We start from the raw sequence: 17,086 nt of genomic DNA, 5'->3' as shown, positions 1-17,086 counted from the left end.
AAACCAGGCAACCCGGTGGGGACAACCACACAAAGAAGAGGTGAGAACCGGATTACAAAGAAGAGTGGAGATGGGCTTACAAAGGAGGGGAGAGGATTGTACTGCAAAGGAGAAAGGGAACAATATTATAGACCTACAAAAGAGGCTGGAGTACAATGACCCACTTAAGAAAGCAAACAGGAGACAATAAGTGGATACATGGACTAGGGATATACAGAGATGAAGAGAAGAGCAAGAGTATCACGTTTGGGAAGAGATATAATAAAAGTGAAAACAAGAAACACAAACATTCAAGCAAACGACATGTGGAAATAAATGAAAAGACCAGTATACGAAGGACATCCGATTGTTTAATGCCTTTTTAAAATTTGAAAATCCAAAGATGACATGTAATCAAAAGCAAATATATATTTGAAATACACACAGTGGCCAAAGGATGGCAATACACCTCCGGGGAGCAGGAGGAACTCTTCCTGTAACAAACATGTTTAAAATACAGTACATTCCAAACATGGGGATCCCCAGGTAACTGATGACTCCGTGTCCCACCGTAGATCCACTATGGGAACTCTCTTGGAACGGCTCAAGACCTGGAAGAAGCCCAAGCGTATAAAAACAAAAGGCAACATGGAAGTTATCATCCCTCAGGCATGGGCAATTGTGCCCTCGACAGCACTGAAACGAGGTAGATAAAAAAAAAACATGTTTCTTAATTGCAACATGAATGAACTTAAATGTTTTGCTCTCCATAGATTACCTACTAGCCAGGATACAGCAGCTCACTTGCAGAGATCATGAAATGTCCCCCTTCCCTTTTAAAAGAGAGGGGTTGGAAAGCAACTCTCCTCACAAATGAAGGGGGAAGCAGCACCATGTTGATAGGGAGGGTACACCTTGAAGCTCTCGCAGGGAGATGGGGGAATGTCTAGAGCACGTCACATATGCAGATGAAATGTGAGGGAAACAAAGGTCACCTGCTGCAAGAAAGAAAGGAATGTTGAGGCTCTGTCACAATGTTAGAGGAATGTCTAGATACAGTTTCATATGGAGAAGGAACCATGTGGCACTGTGAGGAGCTCAGTAAATGTTAAAGCTCTAGCTCAGAGCTAGGAACATCTGAATAAGTGGGAGAAGCAGGATTCCTAAATCAGAAGGACCTCAGAACCTTCCACACAATTGAGAGGTCAGAAATCCTACTAACCACAGTACCAACCCCCACCACACACACATACTAAAGGGCTTTGAAAAGGACTTATGTTGAGGTTGTGAAAAGCTTGTAGGGGGACCCCACAGCAAACACGGAGCAGGTGGGAAACCCAGAGAACAGTAGATCTGCAGGAAGTCTTCAAGACCTTGTCATAGGATGTGCTAACTTAAGGCAGAAGTCACTTGTTTTTGGAAATCTGGCACATCTCCCTAGAGAAACCCAAGAACTTGGAAAAAGATTACAAACTGTGCTTACATTTTGGAAAATGTTCAGGTATCACAAACACAGAGGGGGCGAACTAGATTGTTGCTTCAGTGATGAAATGACAGGTGCCTGAAGACCCAGTCGGACTGCATGCTATTTGTCTTCTCGGGCTTAACCATACATCTGTAAGGTGTTTAGCTTTCAATATGGCAGCTGAAGGATCCCGCTTAGTAGGCAATCTATGAAGTAGCCAGCAGTTAAGAGGAACCAACTTCATGTATTGCAAACAAACACAAATAAATTTGCTAGACAGTAGTAACTAAGTCAGTGATAAATAAGAAGGCTACATTCCGTGCTGATGTGCATCCGTCCATACTCGGGCGGAGAGGCCAGGGCAGATGGAGTAAATAATCCTTCTTGTACATTCTTATGAAAAGTTTCATGCTTGATATAAAATCTGAGGGAAGTGAAAAAGGCCCAAACAAACGCAGAGTTCACAGTTCTATCAACAACTACTTACTTCAAAGAAAAGAATCAAACAGCAAAAAATAGCTCAAAGTGTTCTTTTCATCTGGCTCAGATAAGTTTTCAATGGTTCATGACTGGGCCCAAGAAGGTGGACTCAGGCCTTCATGGGTGGGAGGCAGAGGAAGGGGGTCTCTTACGTGGACAGCGACAAGCTTAAGGAATACAGAATGCCTCACCGAGGGTAAACAAGTTCTTTAAGGTGTCACATCACAGTAAACAAACATACAAACAGCACTTCCCCTCTTTCATTGCTGGCTCACAAAACCAATTCCTTACAGTTATAGAGTACAGAGGATACAGTACTGCAGTACAAGAGCGAAGCCTCAAGACCAAAAGGAACTCTACAGGGCCCTCAGGGTGCAACAAGACGACATGGGTAAGTGGTCAATTTTAATAAAGGTGCAATAAAGGGATGCGTGGGTTCAAGATAGTTGTTTTATTCACTTCAGAATGTCCCAGATCTTCACGTCAGTTTTTGCGCAGTCCGTAATGTGACTTTAAAAGCAGCATAAGAGAGGTGTTCTAATGAGTCCAAGGATCTAACAAGGCATCATGAAGCAGCCTCCACCCATGAAACTGAGCATGCCGTTCCCACAAGCCGCCTCACTTATGGATTACGTGAGATGTTGCACATGGTAGCACATATTGTTGCACCAGGTAGTCTAGCACTGCCACACACAAGTCACAAATGAGATGCAGCCATAGGGAGGTCATGGAAAGTTCTTGACTGTAGCAAAAACTTCTCTCCACAGAACCAGGCTGGCTATGAAACTCCTGGTCAGCAATAGACATGCCAATAGTGCTACATTTAAAGTAAGGAGCCCAATTGTGAATGTGGGGAGGCAACCCCAGTGTGGAGTGAAGCATTCTGGCACTGTAGTCCCATTCATCCACAAGGAGGCCTGGGATAGAGCCGAGCCCCTGGGGTCTCGGGACAGGACAAGCGCCATCTCACTGCCCACGGAGTGGAGTGGTGGAGACGTGCTATCAGGCAGACCGCATCTTAGCCTCTCCTTGCCACTTGCTGCTTTTTCAGGGAAAGGGAACCGTTAACAAGCTTTAAGTGAAGACAAAATTGCAGAATATAATTTTCACGTAGCAAAACAACTTACTAAACAATGCAAAATGTTCAAGTATAAAACTATCCAGTATTTACAGTCAAGGAGCCTACAGCCTCCAAGCAATTTGTGTTCCTCTTTTAAAAGAACTATCCCGCCCACCCAACCCAACCCAAAAAAATATGAATGTCAAAGTTCAACTAAATAAACAGCGGTGTGAATTAACACTGTTTTCTTTCTCAAATCTCCACAAACAAGCTATCTTTTGTTGTTTTGTTGGGGTAGGGAGTTGTACAAAGTTTCTCTCACCCCTCTAAACCCTACAGGGATCAGGATAGAACCACAACCCCATGCTACTATACATCAGGAGATACAAAGCAAAAACATCTCTATTCCAGCAAAGACCCAATGTGTTTTAAAAATATATCTATTTATTTATCACAAGGCACTGCAAAGTCTGCAGTCGAACATGAAGGAGGGGAGTGTGTGAAGCATCCACGTAGCAGAAGAAGAAGAGGGTAGTGTAGGTGTCCCTAGCCAGTTTGCACTCACTGGCAATGCGGCAAGCAGACAGGCTTCAAGAGGCGGAAACTGCCCAGATTAACACATCAACCCACCGCTGGTCATGCTGACATTGCAGCTTCTGTCAACCTCTGCAGCAAGCAATGGGATACATGTACAAATGTTTCTGGTGGAAGCCTGGCCTATAACAGAAATGAAAAATACCCCAGCAGCACTGTGAGGGTCTGCATGCAAACCAACCTATGCCAGTCAGCAAAATTTGCTCTTAGGTGGAACTTAGAATGTTCCTGTGTTTTTGATCTTGTAATCCACATACTCAAAATCTGCCAATATTCTTCAAACTGCTTCTCACTGCGTCTTCTTCGTCTGCGACAAAGAAATACCAAAAGTCCTGCATTACTTTTTGTGAGAAAGTGAGTAAGGACCAATGAGCTGTCATGAATTCTAGGGCCCAAACAATTTGCAACTGTGCACGATGTTTCCACTGCTAGTTGCGCCGGCACTAAACTCAACCAGGCTATAAGCCATATTGAAATACTGAGTGGAGTTTGCTTCAATTTGAACCACAGTGGAACACTGGAGCAAGAGCATGCGTAGCTGTCATCTTCAGATGTCGTCAAAAATCTAGTCCCCGACACCCAAGCAGGCCTGGCTTCTTCAAATGAAGGCGTGGAGACTTAACATCAAAAGCAGTAAGTCAGGATCTTGGTGTTAGAAAAGCAGCAGCCCTCAAAATGCCTGCAACCATAGTGGTTGTAGCGGGGCACCCAGGTGAACCGTCTGACCCTAGACAGTCAGACGAAGGTTCATAGTTAAAACATTGCTCTAGAATCATCACAGACGTCTACTTTGCTGCATCACTTCAATTGTGGCAACTGGCAGCATGAGCCCACAGGAAATCTCCAGAAAAGACAACTGGCACATCCCTTAGGGTAAAACCTCGGTGTGTTTCAACGCCTATCTTAACATTTCTGTCTGCTGCAAGCCAGCACTACCAGTAAAAAGTGACACCTAACCCAGTTTTTATTTCTGCTTCTGAATTCTATGTGCTGAGGATAATAGTTGTAGGCAATATAACAGTACACAAAGAAAGAAAATCATAAAAAGAAGGCAAAGATTTATCTTCAAATAAAATAAAATTAAAAAAAGCTGAACACGGTCTTCTGTTATCAACCTGTAAATGCAATAGTCTTGGTCAGTACAATAAAAACAAGGGGAGGAAAACTTGAAACAGATCTTGTTAGCATTGCCATGAACTACTAGAGGTAACTCCATTCTAAGGCCCAGCATTGCATGCTGAGGGGCAGGATGAGGAAACCTCTTTCCAAACTGACCTAAACAAGAGCAAGGCCCAGATAGGGACAGCCTGGTGGGCACAGAGAACTGTTCTGCAGCTCTCTCTTCACAGGACCGCTTTAATGTGTGGTGGAAAGGGTGAAGTCTGATCCATCAGTGTTCCCCAAAGAGGGCTGCTTGCTGTAGCAATCTTATTAAAGACTTCTGCTGTACCCAATGCCCTCTCACATCTACTCATATTTCACATCTTCTAGGAATAATTATGAAAAAAGATCTCTGCATGGAAAAGGGAGCTGGCGCTCCGGGAAGACAGTCTATACCATTCTCCCAAATCCACAACTGATTTATAATGAAGAAATGGTTCACTTTCAGGTCCAGTTTGAAGCGCATGCTAAACGAGCCGGGCAGCAACAACAGCAGAGGGTGAGGTGGGAACGTAACTACCGTGTTGAGGGTACTGCTGGGATGGGATGCCTACAACAACAAAAACCTTTCCAAACCATTTCGACCACAGAAACAAAATTGGCAAGAATAAAATGAGACAGTATCTGAATGAATGCCTCTCCTGCAGAAGGAGTACCCTTAATGCCACACTTCTCCCGGCAAACGTGCAAACGCTGGACCCAACAATACCAAAAGGCGACAGCAGGGTTGCAGACGGGAAAGGCGGCACCAGGGATCTTGCCCTGGAAGAGAACTGCAGGACGCCAGCAGAGGAGCTGGGAGACACTGGAAGGTGCGAGTTAATCAACCATATTTTCCTGGTTTAATGTTTCATTTGGGGCTTGGGGGAACAGTGGCTTGCTTCTGTGCTGGGGCAGCTGGATAGCCCTGCAAACTCAAGCCAGACTGGAAGGGTCCAAGTGGTGGTGTTGGTAGGACAGCTGGCGGTGCAGTTCCTGGAATTCCTGGCCACGGCACTGCATATCCACCCCCTCCTATGGTATTGTACTGACAAATGTGTGGCACGCTGTATGCTGGTAAAGGTGGCCCAGGGAAGGGCGCAGCAGGAAGTCCTGGTGGCAGGGTAGAAGGCAGAGTCCCATGGATCGGAGGCAGCGAAGATATCCAATTGGGTGTGTAGCCATGTGGCGAAGTGGTATTCTGGAAAGAAACCGAGAATTTAGCACACATCTTTCACAAGGGCCAGTTAGCTTTATCACTGCATCATAATTCCACTGCTTAAGGAGTACACAAAGCAGAGAAATAGACTAAGAGACAATCGAACAAGTTACTTACCTTCGGTAATGTCTTATCTGGTAGAGAATAAATCTAGTTGCAGATTCCTTACCTTTGAATTTACAGAGGCATCAGACTGGATCCAGAAGATTTTTCGTGAGCAGTACCCCTGCGTGCCGGTATGTGGTGTCAGTCGGCTCCGCTCCGGAAGTGACGTCCGTGTTAGCTATATAGGTGCCAGTTTGGCGCGCCAGTTAATTTTCACGACTTCCACACTAGAAGCACGGAGCCATGAAGAGCACTTACACTGCGGTGTCCACAGTAAGGCCCTAAAAGGAATCAGCCCTGACCCGAGAGATCTGTCCTTGGGGAGGAAGGTTGGGTCGGTAAGGAATATGCAGCTAGAATTAGTCTCTGCCCGATAAGGCATTAACGAAGGTAAGTAACTTGATCATCTGATAGAGACTTCTAGCAGCAGAATCCTTACCTTTGATTAGATACACAAGCAATACCGTCTCCAGTGGAAGATCTGCGGACACATTTAAACTAGGAATTCCTGCAGCTCTGCACCTCTATCCCCATCATTCACTGTCCGCTTCCACATTTACTTATTTTCTTATTGGGTTTTCATTGTAAGCTACGTCACGATATTGCACTGATTATTACGACCTCATCCAACTCTCTCTGGTAGGCAAACTGCGCCCAGCCACTTTCTAAGCCTAGACTACATTGCTGCTACCATGTACACTCTGATATGTAACTAAGCCTCCACCTAATAGGCCTTACCTCGCATAGCTGGTCACACGGTGTAAGTTGACTGCTACCTTGTATATAGGATACATCTGATAAGATGCTCCCACGCACTGGCTGTTCGGGGATCACACTGACCTCCACCCCCTATATCTATGCTCACTCACAAATGTCCTCCTTGGCCTTGTAACTAGCGGCTGACAGCGTGTACTATCGCCCTAGTTCAGACACCTAACACCACAGCCTCTCTAAAATGGAGCTCAACGGCAAGCACACTTTTAGAATTAACTACCCCTCCACCCCTCTCTCCAAAAATGCCACTAAACGTTTCAAACACAACTTCTTGAGGGCGCACCCGGAAACACCCTTTGCCGACACCTACTTCTCATCGGGCAATGGAGCCCTGAACACTGATTTCATCTTCCACACCTCACGCAGAGCCCAATGGAGAAAAACTTTCCTATCTCTACTCACAGTCTCCATCACCAAGAAAACAGCCCATGGCTCAACTCTCACCATCACACCTTCCCACCTCTTCCCTGGCAGGTCTACCATTACAATCTATAATACCGGGATTGTCCTGATCCAAGCCACGGACAAGAACCTGGAACTACTAGACAACCTGTTCCCCAAGTTCAAAGAGCACCTCTCCAAGCTGCGGACCCGAACCCACAAGTCCGCCAGCACTATCCCCCCTGACCTCGCAGCCACCACCTACTACACCTCTACCCCCAGCACCCCAGTAAATGGCCCACCTGCTGTTAACGCACGCCACCCCCCAAGGACAGTCACGAATATCCCCGCCGCACATACTAGTAGCCCCTCCAACACGACACTTCTTATCCCCACCTACACCCCCTCCATCCATCTCCCCTCGGACAGATCATCCCCCATCCACAACACTCCACCATTTGAACAAGCCATCGCCCAAAGTTTATCCACCCCCTCCCATCCCCCCCTCGACAGACACCTTTCCCTCCCCATCTCTCTCTCCACTCCCACCCACGTGTCTCTCACACCCGACACAACAACTCCCACCCACAACACGCCTACATCTGCACACACCATCACGCGGAGTTTATCCACCCAACAACCCCATCCCCCCCACGGCAGACTCCTCTCCCTTCCCCGCTCCCTCCCCACTCCCACTCATAACATTATCCCCCTCCCAACTCAAGATACAGAACATACCTCCTCCCTTACCCTAGCACCCCCCTCTCTCCCACCTCCTATTCTGAGCCCTCACTACCCTCCTGTCTCCCCCACTGTCTTCAACCTTCACTCACTCTTCTACTCACCTGTATCGTCTCCCACTGAAGTCACTATCTATGCTTCCCACCCACCGCCTGCCTCACCTTCACCACTCACACCCCTCGCCCACAAACACGTCCACACCTTGAATACCATCCCACCCATTAGCACCGCGGAACACCTCAACAACCCTCCTGACTTGACCTTATCCACACTCCAACAAGTCAAGGAGGAAATTTTACAAATCAAAAAAGACATCCACGCAATCAAAGACCTTCTCTCCTCACAGCCCAGTCTACCTCCCACCATCCCATTACCCTACAAACGACGCACCCTTCCTACATACACTCGCCCCCGACGACTCCAGCAATGGTCCACTATCCCCGTTCGCAATAACTCCTACCGCCCCCGTCGTGTTCTCAGCCCCTTGTCTGACCTCGACCTTTGCTCTCTCCTACACTCTTATGGCCCAGGTCCGGTAAAAGGTTTTTCCAATTCACACATCCCCATACCCACAATTCCCACAAACGCTCTGAGGCTCCCAACACTCAACAACAGAGGCTCCGTCCCTAACAACCTCAGGAAAGTTCCCCTCACACTAGAAAGCTCGTCCACCCTTCTCTGTCCCAAACTCAAATGCATCCTACTAAACTGCAGATCGGCCCAGAGACATTCCTCCGACATCGCGGATCTTGTCTCAAATAGGGAGCTAGACCTAGCCTTTCTAACGGAAACGTGGCTCACTGAAGCCTCCACCCCGATTATGGACATACTAGTCCCCCCCAATTATCACATCATTAGGTTGGACAGACCTCCTGGCAAGACGGGCGGGGGAATTGCATGCATTGTTAAGAGCAACATCTCCGTTACTCAAGTCACCTCCCCCTCCCTTTCCTCCTGTGAACTCCTCTGCCTAGACATCATCAGTGAGGGCAAACAAGTATGTACTTTACATCTCATTTATCACCCGCCTGGTGACAATCTCATATTCACCCAACAAGTCATGGACCTGATCACTTCCAACGCCGGTCGGCAGACCACTCAAGTCTACCTGGGTGACTTCAATCTCCACTGGAACGATCAGAAAGACACTGCAGTGAATAGTCTAAAAACTTTCCTCAATGCGCTTGACCTCACCCAATTATGCGATAAACCAACACACGACAAAGGCGCGATACTCGATCTCATCATTGCCAAAGAGAACGCTATTCAATTGGAAGCGATTCTACCCTGCGATTGGTCAGATCACCACATTATCACCTTCTTTATCAACGAAAAAGTTAAACCTAACCCTACTCAACCAATCAAATCCAAAACATGGAAAAGGGATTTGAAGAACCTTAACCCCTCCACCCTACCTCCCCACATCGGCAACCTCCTCCTTCCCCCTTCAGGTGCCTCAGATGTTCAATCACTGACTGACCACTACCTTGACTCTATGAATACAATAGTCAATGAAGTCGCCCCTCTGCAACTGAAGAGAGTCTCCACCAAAATCTCTAACCCATGGTATGATGGCAGTCTCAATGACGAAAGGCGTAATATGCGAATGGCAGAGCGCACCTGGAGATCGGACCCTTCAGCACTGCATCTCAAAAAGCTCAAGAACAAGAGAAATGCCTACTTTAGGAAAATAAAGCGCACAAAGTCGGACTTCTTCAGCCGCCAGCTGGACCAAGCGAAGAATAGGCCAAGAAAACTGTTCGAGTTAATCAAGACCCAAACAAAGGCACAACCCACACAAGCAAATAGCACAACAAATGACACTCCACACTGTGAAGCCTTCTCTGCTTTCTTTAAACATAAGACTGACAACATAAGAAATGACCTCATAATGGATGTAAATCGATACTCCAACTACACCAGAATGGCTGACACTCAACCTAAAAACAAGGCATCTTGGCAGTACTTCGACACCTACTCGGAAGAAGCTATACACAAACTGCTCTGCACTTTGAAGCACTCTAATCACCTCACAGACCCTCTACCTGCTAATGCGGTAAAAGACTTTACCCCCTTGCTCCTCCCTCTCTGGACCAAGATCATTAACAGCTCGTTGCGACAAGGACACATTCCAGACTCCCTTAAGGTGGGGCAAGTCACGCCTATACTCAAAAAACCTACAGCTGATCCGTCTGACCTAAACAATTATCGACCCATCACCAATATCCCCACCCTGGCCAAACTGTTGGAGAAATGTGTCCAACTCCAACTAACAAAACACATTGATAAATTTGACCTCCTCAACCCTCATCAATCAGGTTTCAGAGCGAAACATAGCACGGAAACAGCTATGACACACATAATTGATGACGCCCTCCAAATTCTGGATCGTAATGAGTCCTGCCTCCTCATCCTTCTTGATCTCTCGTCAGCATTTGACACGGTCAAACATGAGAACTTGTTGGAGCTGCTAAGTACTAGGATGGGGCTATCGGGAACTGTTCTCAAATGGTTTTCGTCTTTCCTTCACAACCGGTCTCAGAGGTTCAAGATCGACAATGTACTATCTACACCGGTGCCTGCAGATCTTGGGGTTCCACAAGGATCCACCCTCTCTCCTACACTGTTCAACCTCGTTATGGAACCCCTCGCCACCTTGCTTCAAGCATCCAATGTTCAATTCCATATGTACGCTGATGACACGCAACTCTACCTAAAGTTACAGTCCCCGGAAGATATCAAACAGCTGAATTCCACGCTTATTAACACCCAATCCTGGCTGGCCGATAATCACCTCAAACTAAATGCTCTAAAAACTGAGTTCCTACTCATCTCACCTCCGGCGAAAATCTCCACCACCCAAACCTGGCTCAACAACCTAACAGCACTCAATGTCCAACCTACCATCGTGGACTCGGCGAAATCCCTAGGCATCACACTCGACGCCAAGCTCGACATGCAGCAGCACGTCAGCAAAGCCACAAAAGCAGCTAATTTCCAAATTAACACGCTGAGGAAAATTAAACCCTTCCTCCCTGCCAAAGACTTCCAAACTGCTGTACAAGCTCTAGTCATCCCTCGAATAGACTACGGAATTGCGACCCTCAGCGGTCTCCCGCTATCCACAACAGCACCCTTAAGAGCCTCCCTGAACGCTGCCGTGAGACTCATTACTGGCTCAAGAAAGCACTCGCACATATCCCCAGACCTAAAGTCTCTAAAATGGCTGCCTTTTGAAGCCAGAATACAGCTAAAAATTGCAACTATGACACACGCGGCCGTGCACCACAAGGCACCCTACTACCTCGCTCAAAAGCTGTCTATATCAGGAGGGTCGAGATCCAATAGGAGTACTAAAAATCTACTCCTGAAACCTCGTAGATTTCGGAAAGCGAAAACTTACAAACGCTCCTTCTCAGGAATGGCACCCAGGATCTGGAATGCGCTCCCTCCTGAAACAAGGCTAATCACCTCCACTGCACTCTTCAAGAAAGAGGTGAAAACAATGCTTCTGGCCAAGATCTCCTGATCGCTACAGATGTTGGGTCAGAGACTCTGCATTGCTTGTATCGCTGCTCTGCCTATCCTCGACTTGTTGGGGGCACTATTACGCTACTCTATTACTACCGACCAAGATATGATACACGTTGGTTTACTGATCCACCTGTACGCCATGGTAGTGGGATCAATGACCTGTGCTGCTATATACTACTCCCTTACCTGATCATATATGGAGTGGTTTTATGTTTGTTTTTTCATCCATGTTATTACCATGTTACTTACCATGTTATTACCATGTTATTACCATGTTACCATGTTACCTACCTGATCATATATGGATTGGTTTTATGTTTGTTTTTATCATCCATGTTATTACCTTGTCACTGATTATTATACTGTTCCCATTATCTCTGTTTACTCTGTTGCCCCTTCCCTGTCTTTGTGAAGCGCTCTGATATCTGTAAGGATCTTGTTCGCGCTATATAAAACTTTGAATAAATAAAAATAAATACACTGAATGGGTGAAATGCCCATCACTGCAGACCTGACTGACCAGGCAGTAATGCTTAGTAAACGTACACAGGGAAACCCATGTTGCTGCCTGACAGATGCCCAGGACAGGGACTCCACTTCCTAATGCAGTGGTCGCAGATTTAGCTCTGGTGGAATGAGCCTGTAAGCCTTCAGGAAGCTGTTTTTTGGCCAGTGCGTAGCAGATCTGATGCAGAGAACCACCCATTGATGGATGGTCTGTTTATGCCCACCCGCCCTTTCTTCTCATCAACATACCGGCGGGATGCTTAAATCGTTTCAGGACTTGCAGGACTACTTCAACTTGCATCGCACCCAGTTTTTCCGCTATCTTCAGCTCCAACATGCCCTTCTTCTCACAATACAGGCGCTGGTTGACATCCCCGAATTGTTTCCGTTGGAGGCCAAGATCTTGCTTACACACCTCCAGAACATCCGCTGTCAGAGCTCTATGAAATGTTATTACGCAATGTGCTTGACCCTATGGTGGAGAAGTGTGGCTCAATGGTTAGAGCGGCAGACCCTGATGCAGAGGTCTAGCCCGTGACCAGGGTTCAATTCCCCGCTTCGGCGGGTCTTGGGCTCAAAATTCCACGGACCTGATAATTCTCGCCTCGGTGCCTATTCCAATCATGGAGTCCCACTCTGCAACTCTGGGCAATAGCTTGCTTAATCTCCACAACGGCCCCTACAAAGCTAAGGATGCCTGGCCTCCACCTTGGGGGTGCCCAGGAGTGGACACCTCACAGGGAAAGCCAGGATGGGTTCCACAGCGGTATTCGTACAAGCGCCTTGAGACCCTTGCGGGTGAGTAGTGCGCTATACAAGTATCAATTTACATTTACAATTTACATGGTGGGGGTTTGGATGGCTTGGGAGGGTGACCTGGGCCAGCTGAATGATGATGACTGGCGGGAGGTGGTAGAGGCCCATAGGGAGGCAGCGATAGCCTCATATTTTCGACTGATCCAACTGCAGTTACTTCATAGGGTGCATTACACCAGAGCCAGACTTCACAGGATGGGTTTCATCTCATCGGTGTGTGCTTGTGGAGCGGTGATCTGCTGGATGACTTGCCTCATACGTTCCAGCATTGCCTGAGCCTAGCCCATTTATGGGGGATTACGCTAAGTAAGCTTGAGGGGGTGCTGGGAAGGGTGATCCAGGCTTATACTTCTACACATCACTGATGACCTTCGAGGCACACGTTACCAAAAGGCACTTTTGTGGCTGGGCTTAATTGTTGCTAAGGGAGACATTGCCAGGGCTTGGAAGAAGGAAGTGGCACCGGTGGTAGAACGTGGGCAAAGGGCATGTATCATTGCATGGGATTGGAATGCCCGATTTATTTGGGACTGTCCCCAGAAACACTAAGATATTGGGCGAGGGAGTATAGTGATATCCAGTTGGAGCGGCATTGGGGGGAGGGGGGCACGGTTTCCGGGTGGGGCCCATGCCGCTGTGTTTCCACCATATGGTGGGGAATGATGTGTCTGGGCACTGTATCTTTTGATATTTCTGGTTTTATGATCTCTGTATGGGGATGATTCCATATGTTGTATTTCTTTGTTTGGTATTGGCACATGAATGCGATGCTGAGCGCTATGTTCTCATTTACCTAAAAAGTAAAAAAAAAAAAAAAAAAAAAAAAAAGGAGACAGGAATAGTTACCTACCTGTCCATGTAAGGAAGTTAAATTAATCAATATTTCAGAGAGGCGGCTCTGAATTGTCTTCAACTAAAATCTTGTATCTGCCTTTTCAAACAATAATACATTCAACTAGGTTCAACCAACTATTTAAACAATAGTACTTTAATAGTAAGTAGAACAAAGCACAAATTTACAACAGCAACGCAGATATTAGAAATTCTAGTAAGAAAAAGTCCTCCATAAAAACCCAAAAAAGAAAATAATGTTTTTTACATACTACATTGCAACATTTAGGAAGGACTTCATTTATGCCATCAGACAGAGAAAAAAGTTACTTGAAATCCTTATTTTGTATTGAAAGAATATTCACTGAAATTAAAAACACTATAATAAAACGTGTACACAATTTATTCCAGCACCCACATAGATTTTGCAGTGTCTTGTTCAGCAGTCTGAACCTTCACCAGGGAGGCAAAAGGACTACACTGCGGGCACTGCTTAAACTCCCAAAAGGGCAGCTTGATCGGAGGTCCGATGACCATGCTTAAGAGCTCGGGATATCAACCCCGCCGAGCGAAGGTAAGAGTGCGGGGAGCCTTGGTACATCCGTGCAAGTCTGTGGGGCATGAGATATGTGCGGTGGAGATAAATGCATTGGAAATTTGAGTCTGGCATTCATGGCGATGGAGATGGTATTCCCAGACATTACTCCCATGCTTATCCGTGAACGCTGTCGAGAGTTCACCGTCCCAGTAGGCCCTGAGCGGTAAGAGTTATATAATAGTGGGGGCGCGACAGCTGAATCATTGTATGAGTATGGTTTGAAGGAGTCTGGATGTTTCGGGTTCATCGTGTGTTCCGCCCCAAACGTTGTGCCAGTGTCAAGTCAGAGAGAAATACAAGAAAAAGGAGACGGGTGGGATTCAGTAATCATCCATCATATTCTGAAACGTATTAAGAATCTTGTCAGAGAACAGATCTCCCCAGGACGTGAGGCCTGCGTTGGTCCAGGCGGTTGCCTCTGGTCTGGACCCGAGGTCCATGCAACCATTCAACATCTAGAGGGATAGCTCAGGGGCGTAGGGTGGAACGAATAGTTTCTTACCTGTCGGTGTAGTTTTGCAGCTTGAAGATCTTTCTGGATTCACTATGCTGTGCATATTCCGCAATCTGGTGGTTGGGTCCGGAATCGTAGTCTTTTTTCTCTCTTTTTTTTTTTTTGTTTCGTAGCCCAGGTGGGCGTCGACGTCCTACCATTTGGTGTACCTTCGGTGACGTCGGCATGCTTCCGGCGGAAGCTCCCACCCTTGGGCGCCATCTTCGGATTCTTTTTTCTGTCTCTTTTCCTTGTGTTTGTAGTGAATCCATGGCTGTGTTTGTTAATCCTTTTTTTTTTTCACGTAATTCTTAACGTATCTTGTAAGCGTCAACTTTCTTTATTTCTTTGTGTTTCCACCTTCTTCTCCAGCTTCATCTTACTGGCGGAGGCGGGTGGGTTCGCTAGTGAATCCAGAAAGATCTTCAAGCTGCAAAACTACACCGACAGGTAAGAAACTATTCGTTTTGCAGCGTGAATCTTTCTGGATTCACTATGCTGTGCATAGATTTTGTAGCGGTTTTGTTACTTTTGTGGCGGTTGGGTGGAAGATGAGCGTTGGTTGTTGAAAATATGTTGAAGCACCTTTTGTCCTACTTGTGCTTCTTTGTTCATCTGTACATCCACGCAATAGTGCTTAGTGAACGTGTGCACTGAAGCCCATGTTGCCGCCAGGCATATGTCCTGAATTGGTGCGTTGGCCAGAAAGGCAATTGTTGCTCCTTTCTTCCTGTTCGAGTGGGCCTGTGCCCCTCCTGTTAGCTCCTGGCCCGCTTGCTTGTGGCAGAATTGTATTGTTTGTGCGATCCATCGAGCTATGGTGTTTTTAGTCACTGGTTTGCCCATGTAACTGTTTGCGAAGGATACGAAGAACTGTTTTGTCTTCCTGTGTCCCTTCGTCCTTTCAATGTAGTGCATTACTGCCCTTCTTGCGTCTAGAGTGTGGAGCGCCCTCTCTGCGCTTGTTGTGGGGTTTTGGAAGAAGCTAGGAATCTGAATACTCTGATTCATGTGGAACCTTGACACCACCTTTGGCATGAAGTGTGGGTCTGTTCTCATCACGACCCTGACACTGTGTATCTGGATGTAGGGTTCCTGCAGTGTTAGTGCCTGCAGTTCGCTCACCCTGCGTAGCGAGGTGATTGCTACCAGAAAGGCCGTTTTCATTGTCAGCATTTGCAGTGATGCTTTGTGGATGGGTTCGAAAGGTGCTTTCATGAGCTCTGTCAGTACCACATTCAGGTTCCAGGCTGGTGGCGGCATTCTCTTTGGTGGCGCTATTCTTTTAGCCCCTTCCAGGAATCTTTTTACGACTTGGGATGTAAAGAAGCTTCTCCCTGTTTCTCCTCTTGTGTATGCCACAATCACTGCCAGGTGTACCCTCAGCGAGGATGAGCTTAGCTTAGCTTTTATTAGGTGCATGAGGTACCTTAGCACCGTTGATTCCCTGGTCAGCTTTCTATGGAGTTTTTTCTTGCAGCACCATTGAGTGAATCTTTTCCATTTTTCCCCATAGCACTTGCGTGTGCTGGGCCTTCTTGCCTCTCGCAGCACCCGCAGGGTGCTCTCTGGTAGTTTTAGATGTGCGAACTTTAAGTCCTCAGGAGCCAAGCTGAGAGGTTGAGGCTCTCCGGCTCTGGGTGTAGAACTTCTCCGTTTTCCATGGAGAGTAGGTCTCTTCTTTTCGAGAACTTGTGGGGAGGGCCCTGCGCCATTTCCATTATCAGTGAGTACCAGGTCTGCCTGGCCCATTGTGGTGCCACCAGGATGAGCGTCATGTTGCTCGTCATGCATTTGTTGAGAACCCTGGGGATCAGTGGTATCAGGGGAAAAGCGTAGGGAAATGTTTTTGACCAGCTTATCCATAGGGCATTCCCCTGGGATAGTGCCTCTGGTTGCCTGGATGCAAAGTATTGGCATTTTGCATTCCGGCGTGTTGCAAACAGGTCTATTGTCGGAGTGGCCCACCTCCTGAATAGTCTCTGTTTCCTGAATATTGAGTTCCCACTCGTGGGACGCTGAAGTCTGCCTGCTGAGCCAATCCGCTTCTACATTGTCCTTCCCTGGCAGGTGTATGGCTAGCAGGTCTATTTTGAGTGGTATTGCCCATCTCCAGATTTCCTGTGCCAAGCTTGACAGAGGGAATGATTGAGTTCCCCCCTGTTTGTTGATGTAAAACATGGTTGTGGTGTTGTCTGTTTGTATCAGCACCTTCTGGTTGTACAGGTGTTTCTGAAAGGCCTTGAGGGCCACCAACACTGTTTTCAGCTCCAGGTAATTGATGTGTCTGACCGCATCTGTAGGGCTCCACAGACCCCTCACTCTGAGCCTGTTCATGTGTGCGCCCCATCCCTTCTGGGATGAGTCTG

At 47.0% G+C, this 17,086-nt stretch overlaps 1 protein-coding gene across 2 annotated transcripts in view; it reads right to left on the bottom strand.

The window, feature by feature from the left end:
- Window positions 1–330: 330 nt before the first annotated feature.
- The window catches only part of WNK3 (WNK lysine deficient protein kinase 3), an 856,642-nt gene continuing 839,886 nt past the window's right edge, over window positions 331–17,086 (bottom strand). For both annotated transcript variants that reach the window (XM_078664557.1, XM_078664558.1), the window contains exon 24: window positions 331–5,919. In XM_078664557.1, the coding sequence (XP_078520683.1) occupies window positions 5,590–5,919 (330 nt within the window). In that variant the 3' untranslated portion in view covers window positions 331–5,589. The remainder of the gene's footprint in view (window positions 5,920–17,086) is intronic.

The sequence above is a fragment of the Lissotriton helveticus genome, chromosome 10 (assembly GCF_964261635.1).
Source record: "Lissotriton helveticus chromosome 10, aLisHel1.1, whole genome shotgun sequence".
Taxonomy (NCBI): Eukaryota; Metazoa; Chordata; class Amphibia; order Caudata; family Salamandridae; genus Lissotriton; species Lissotriton helveticus.
Note: the sequence above shows the minus strand (reverse complement) of the source record. Positions and strands in the feature narration are given on the sequence as shown.